This window comes from Labrus mixtus, chromosome 11, assembly GCF_963584025.1.
Source record: "Labrus mixtus chromosome 11, fLabMix1.1, whole genome shotgun sequence".
NCBI lineage: Eukaryota > Metazoa > Chordata > Actinopteri > Labriformes > Labridae > Labrus > Labrus mixtus.
In genome coordinates this window covers 14,333,401-14,340,778 of record NC_083622.1, presented here as the reverse complement: position 1 = coordinate 14,340,778, position 7,378 = coordinate 14,333,401, and the positions used below count along the sequence as shown (strand labels likewise).

Sequence of the window (7,378 nt, the reverse complement as noted above, 5' to 3'; positions counted from 1 at the left end):
GCTGCAGATCTGCACACTCCTCTTGCGAAAACGCCTCCAATGGGACCAGGCCAGCTGTGGCCAACCTAAACTGCTTCATGGGCCATAACAAGGCTTATAAAAACAATGCAGGCACACACACATACAGTACATGCACATACAGATACACACAACTTCTACTCCTATCCTGCCAACTATGTCTGACCGTCTTTCCTTGTATTTTTTCTGACTGTGAGGAACTTTCTCCATCTCTCTTATCCAGAAAAATACACTTTCTCTTGTTCTTTATCATGCATGCTGTATCAGAAGAGATGCTTCTCTACATAAAGGGTACCTTCTTTTTCCCATTTTTCATTCATACAGCCCACTCTTTCTGCCTCCCACGCAGACACTCAGTGTGCTGGTTAAATAAAACTGCCAAGAGGGGTTGTCTGCATGTGTGGAGGGAGTTAGGTTTTAATTGTATGTAAAAGGTCTTATCTATCATCACGGTCATGTTAACACAAATTGTAATGACAGAGACAGTCTTTCTTTTAATATCATTTATTTAACAGTCACCAGATGATGAGATACATTCTCTTAAAAAAGAAATAGACAACAAAACTGTTATTATTTTTGAGATTTTAAAAACTATTATACAATATTCTTAATATATAGATTTTGTACAAAATAAAAGTCAGTAAAGGGGCAAAGGGAGAGTGACATCTTTAAAAACAGAGAAAAAAAAGAGGACGGGGATAGAAGTTGACTCAAACAACTACCACAATTAGGAGTGACAAAGACCAATCTCTTTTATAAATAAATATAGGAAAATTAGACATCATATATAGCTCTCTTTCTGATGATAGGGCATTGCTAAAGGTCTTTAGCATATAGGTTTTAACATAACTGCTTTGTGAGGCCCAGTTGCTTAAAAAATTCCACGCATTTTCCACAAGGAGATTAACTGGAACCGGCGTGGCTAAAAGCCCTGAAATAAAGGTATTTACCTCAATTATGGGTCTGATAGTCTGTAACGTGCTTGACCTTTGGTTGTAATAATAACCCCCAACCCTACCCTTACCCCCACCCCTCCTTTTCCTTTGTGTGCTAAACTTGGTATAGACCATGCACAGAGAGTCTCCTTGAGGGAACTAAAGAATAGGGGTGTCCTCTTTTTTTCTCTCCCAAGGCCAGTGCGAGACAAGCTTCAGACTCCCCCACTCACAAACACAGAGACAACTGAGCAGAGCACATGTGGGAGGGGTGCCAGTATCGGAGCGTAGGAAGGTCATACTGCACAACCAACATCCTTTCACCGTTAAAATCCATCCATACACTATGGATGTTTCAGGGCTGTCCTCGTTGGTCCTTAGAATTTCAACAATACAACAACAACTACAAGACAACAGAATAAACACACAAAAGTGGATGTGGATGGCTATGAGGCATTACAATCCTTTTTGACATTGACTTTTGCCACCCAAACTGATTGTTTTTTCCTTAAACCTCTCCCTTTGCACCTATTTGAGTATTTGAAGCTCAGGGTAAAAGATAGGAGCAGGGGCACACAAAATACAGATAATGGAGATGATTTACAACACAAATACACTACCTGTTTTCAGACACACAACCAAAGATCATGGAATATGCGGCCTAGGATTGATCCAACTGCAACACTAGACTTTTCGTCTCTATCTTTTCCTTTTTGTACCCTTTTTGAGCAGGCAAGTGGACAGTAACATTGGCCCTTCTCAGAGCAGGACAGCAGGCAGAGTGGTGTAAATCACAGCTTTGTCTTGCTTTCTTGGCACATTAGGTTGGTGAGGTGAGCTGTGGCCCCGGACGGGCAAGAGTGAGAGATGAGAGGACAATGCGTGAGAGTCTCAATAATGACGCATCGCTACCGCATCACTTTCGAGATTAAAAGCAAGATGCTGAATTTCAATCAAGCCCACATTAATGGTTTGGTGTGAGGAATGGTCACTTTGTCTCCACTGGCAGGCAGAGAGAGAGAGAGAAAGAGAGAGAGAGAGAAAGGGAGAGAGATAAAGAGAGAGACACTTTGGGAAGGAGAGAGAGAAGGTAACTGACATGAGAGGTTCAGGTCAGACAAGGTGATACGATATTTTAATTCACCAAATTGCATGCTTGCCAGTAATGATAGAATCCATTTAATGATGCATTGAAAAACTCTGTAACCAATGACGAGAGGGCATTGACAAATGTTATAATGCAATAGGTCATAGCAACAAGGACGACATACATAAAGCTGCAAATACCAGGACTGCTGATGTAAGATTATTAATTTGGAGTCATCATCATGAAAATTATAAACTGATGAAGGTCAGAGTTCTATATAAATAAGTTGTATAATTTACCGGTAAGGATTTTATGAAAACAATATATAAGTACACAAAGACCAATGCCATGTAAGTGTTACATTTAATGCCACTTCTTTAATCCATATTTTAAATTTGATAAGGCAAGTGTAAAGTAGCTTGCAATATCAAAGTTTTGAATGAACTGAATGTGTTAAATAAAGAATCTAATCAAGAAACAACAGAGGGGTTTTTTTCAGAAGAGAAATTGTCCTCATCCCTGATGATGTCAGCGCACAAAAAGGGAAGGTCTATATTAATTTGATGCAGAGATTTGACAATTTATCATCACAGCATGTAAATCTCTCATTTGTTTCTGTCAGATCCTGCAACCACCTTAAAAAACATGCCAACTTCTGCCTGAGCTGCTCTGTGAACGCCTTGCACTGAGAGATGTGACCCACTTGCAATAAAGTGCATTGAGAGTTCAGTTCTCATGGTAGATGAGAAGCGATGTTGGGCAAGCACAGCTGAGAGATTGTCATCACAGTATAGCTGATATGAATAAAAACCTAATGTGACATGAGCTAGAGCTCTCGGTGGGGGAGGGGGGAGTAAATCAAAAGAGAATAGGGTGACAGAAGAATTGTCAAGACAACAAAGTGAGACAGGAGTGTTGGTCCTTTAGTCTCTGTGTCAAGTCAGGAATGTCACAGTTGAGCACAGTGCTTTATGGGTAGGGTAGTTCTTTCAGGATTAGGATGTGTCTTCCTGGACTTCAACCAGGCACCCAGCTCTGGTTGCTATGGGCTTGCTGTGGACCAGCCAGACCGCTCAACCCCATGCCCATGGTCACACCCATGCCCATACCCATGCCAATGCCTACCCCCTGGGCTAGGGAGCAGTCAAAATTGAAGTCCATCTCCTCCCCAGAGTCCATGATGTCATGGAGGAGGATGGATTCCACATCGCAGTCCAAGCTACCATGGAACATGTCAATGTCCAGGTCAGCTGGTAGTCTCTCATGTAGGTGAGGTTGGTGATAGCCATGGTAGTTGTTACCAACACTGCCATTCCCTATTACCTGGCCATGGTGGTATGGTCCATTTGTCATGCCTTGGTGTTGTTGGTCAGTGTAATGATTGTGACGGGGGTGCGCTTGTGGGGCGGCAGCCACATGGCAAGAGTCCTGAGGCATGCCAAGCATACCTGCTGGGTTTGGGGGAAGTGTGGTGGAGGCAGGGAGATGGGCATGTGATGGGGGGCTGTACAGGTAGGGGGCTTTGTGGTTGTAGGTCTGCAGCTGATTGCTGTTGCAACGTGGGGTCAGGGCTGCAGCCCGGGGAGGTGTGTTGTTATGGCTTTGGCCGAGGTTGTGACTGTTCTGGGTGAGGCTGTGAGGTGAGTTGTGGTTGTGATTGGTTACATTGTTATGATTTCGACTATGACTGTGAGTTCTGTTATGACTGTGAGCTGAGGTGTGACTGTGAGTTCCATTGTGGTTGTGGCCATTGAGGTGGGCAGGGTGGTGGCTGTGATGGTTGGAGCCTACTCCATTACTAGCTTGACCCATCAGAGGATGGTTGTCCCTATCCTGTCCCAGCATCATGTCCTTGGAACAGTATTGCCGCCCTGCTGGAACCCCGGTTAGCAGACTCTGCAGGGCATTGGTGCTGGAGTATGCCCGCATGGTTCCAGAGAAACTGGTTGGCTTGTTCTCCTGAATGGTCTGCATGGGTGAGTGGTGACAAAGTATCCCCATGCCTGTTGCACCATAGACACCAGGACTGTAGGGGCTTTGCCCTTTCACTCCAGAGCTGTAATGGTAGACAGGGGTTTGCTGCTTGTGTCTCCCAACAGCTAAATGCTGCTGGTGTTGCTGCTGTGGTGGGTGATGGTGATGATAACCATCCTCCATCAGCGGCTCATCCAGACTGATGGCACCGGTCAGGTTAGCCAGCTGAGGAAGCTGCTCTAAGGGAGGACAGCGATTCCCTGTCCCCATCGAAGGAGAGCGGGCACTGGTCGGTGAGGGGTACAGATGGGGGGAGGTGGAACAGGACAGGCCACCCTCCTCTGGTTCCTCTGGCTCTCCCTCGGCAAGAATAGGTGACAGGCGCCCACTCAGGGTGGAGGCTGAAGAACTAGCTCTGGAATGGAGGTCTGTCCAAGCATCAAACTCTCCATCCGTCACAGATGCTCCTCCAGATCCTGGGAGGCATTTCCGAGGTGGGCTGCCATGTTCAGGGGAGTCCTGGAGCCCCACCCCAGCAGGTGCTGCTCCTACCCCAGGACGGCCAACCCTCTTGCCTCTGATCCGGCCTTTGCTTTTTAGGTATTTGGTGCTGTTGTCCATGGAGACAGCTCTGCGTCGGGGGGTCTTCCCCATCTTGCCTCCATCTGGGTTCAGCATCCACCAAGAACTTTTCCCTGTTCCCTCATTCTGCACCCTGATGAACCGTGTGTGGAGGGATAGGTTGTGTCGGATGGAGTTCTGCAGAGAAATGAGAGAGACAAACAGGGTGAGTCAGAGATCAAATTACATTTTATTAAATATCATATCACCTATCAGTTGAACAGTGATCACTCCTCCAAGGCAAACAGTTTAAATGGGTTAAATTAGCATAAAATTCATATAAAGTAAAATTGACAATTTTTACAAATACAATTTTTCTCTCAGAAGACTTAACTCAGAAAATAATAAATGCATTCAAACCTAATCATAACCACAGCTGTCACAACTGTTTATAAATGATCTTTCTATAAATTTCAAGTCATAGACAATATATTCTAGATTATCACGTTACTTCAATGCCAATTATTAGACATGCAGAACTCAAATAAGTAGATAAACAACCCTGTATGCAATCAGTGCCACCTAATGTAAGAAAACCAAAAGCACATTCATAAACGCAAACATGGTTGAAGAAGCCACAGCAGGAATGGAGCAGAGCCCTGTCAGCTTCAAATTAACCTGAAATGACCTACAACTCGGTCTTGAGACCCTCTCCTTATAAATGTCCATCCTCCCACTTTCATTTCCGTCAATCCATCTGTCCTCCTCTACTTCTCATTTTAGCCGGGCTGATGTAAAGTGCTGTGGTTGGGCGAACTATATTTTTGAAGTCTGTGCCAGTCTGGCATAGTGCCAATCCTGTCTACTTCTCTCTCATAGTTTGTATGGGGGGATGAATTGCATGTTTGAGCTGGGAGCAGGGAAGGCTAATGGATGTATCCCACCCTCCAACATCCACCTTCACTGCCTATTTCCTTTTCCCTCCCTTTTTCTGTCTTCATCACGATCCCCCTTTCTTTTTTGTCACTGAGTACTACAATATTTCATGTCTTGATTTTCATCTTTTTCTTTCACACACTACTTTGCACACAAGTCATTTTCCACTTATGCTTTCAATCTTTATGCCTTCAATTATACTCTGTCACCAATTACTTTCCCATTATCTTCTACACTGGCATGTACAGTCACTGATTCTGTTATTCATTGGATTTCATTTTTTTTTTATCATTTACATCTCAAGGGTTGCTGAATGCTGAAGGTTCCTGATGTGCAACTGAGTCTGTCGCTGCAATTGTGCTCTTCATCGTGCATGAGACATTTTGATGCTCAAGCAGAAAAATATAAAATCAAATGCACCTCCTGTAGTTTAGGGATATACTAGTACAATAAATGGTTTCAGATTGAGGTGTTCACACACCTCCCTGTCTCTATTATGTTGTGGATTATTTGTATTTGCACTGAATTGCACAGCAGGGAAACAAATAAATCAAATTGTGGCTGAGAACACAATAAATGGGAGGCGAACCAAATTCAGGTGATCTGTGAATGCCTCCTTGGGTTATCTCACTGTGACACCTCCAGCATTGGGTAACCATAGCAACCGTGTAAACGTGCAACAGCAGAACTATATCATATTGTGGCGAGAGTCGAGAGAGGCAGTGATTGAGAGAGAGTGGGGGATGGGGAAAGGATGCAAAAGGAGGCGGTTGTTTGATGCTGCTGCTTCAACACTAAACAGCCTTTCATCTCGGCAGTGCAGGTCCGCAGGGGATGCCCACTCCCTTCTTCTGACGGCTTCTCTACGTGCCGCGCCAACTCCCTGTCTCACCCTTGCTGGATCATCCACCTATCATACCACTCGAAATCATGCCCAACAAGTCCTGTGCATGCCAGAATTAAAACATATGTAAGCTCTCATGCCATTCCACCATGGCCAGTTGAAAATGGGGCATCTCTCAGAGAGCTCAGAGAACCACTTCCTGCTGTAACTCTGTGTGACCTGTCTGATTCAGATCACGATTTTATCCCTGTATGAGGGAAGAGCAGCCCCATTGAACTTGGAGGGATTTGTCATCATCCCAAACCCTCTTTATCTGATGAATCCACCTGCTAGAGAGATTTGAGAGATTTTCGGATGGTGGCCAGCCATGGCATCATTATCATCATGACTAGCTGCTTGCCCTGTCATGGAGGTTTTGCCACATATTTTTCTCTGTCATCCAGTGTGTGTGTGTGTGTGTGTGTGTATGTGTGTTGTTGTGTATGCGTTCATGCATCTAAGAATAGCTCTGGTTGCAGGTGGTTCCATAGGTGTGGTTCTGTTCCCCTCCTGTTCCCTGAGTTGAGTCAGGGGCAATTTGGCCAGCCTGTGGCCCTCACGCCCCTGAAACAAGCAGTCACTGCTAATCCCTCTCCATCCCCGAGTAATCCCAGACAATCCTGGGCTAATCCCAAGTTGATTCAGGGGCACTCCCAGCTGGGTGTCTCACACAGAGCCATGCCAGGTCACCACGACACAGTGGGCTGTCCGGATATGCTATGATCCAATAGAACTGACGCACGGAGGAAGTTTGCAATATGGGAATAGGGAAACTATATAACCCTTATAAAATGTATTTCTAACCAATTTATTATTGTTTCTTTTGTGTGAATTTTACAGTATGATTTTCAGAGGCCGTAAACTCATGTTAACCATAATTCTGGTGCCTCCATTGAATCAACTACCTTTACTCTTTGTTCTGTCCTTGAGGGTTTGCTTTGCCACATTTTTACCCCTACGGGTTGAATAGAATAAAATTGAAAA

The 7,378-nt window shown here is 44.6% G+C and overlaps 1 protein-coding gene across 1 annotated transcript in view; it reads right to left on the bottom strand.

Annotated features, from left to right (window-relative positions):
- Positions 1–287: 287 nt before the first annotated feature.
- Positions 288–7,378, bottom strand: part of LOC132983749 (forkhead box protein O3-like) — a 32,711-nt gene continuing 25,620 nt past the window's right edge. The window contains exon 2 of the mRNA XM_061050193.1: positions 288–4,773. Within this exon, the coding sequence (XP_060906176.1) occupies positions 3,058–4,773 (1,716 nt within the window). The 3' untranslated portion in view covers positions 288–3,057. The remainder of the gene's footprint in view (positions 4,774–7,378) is intronic.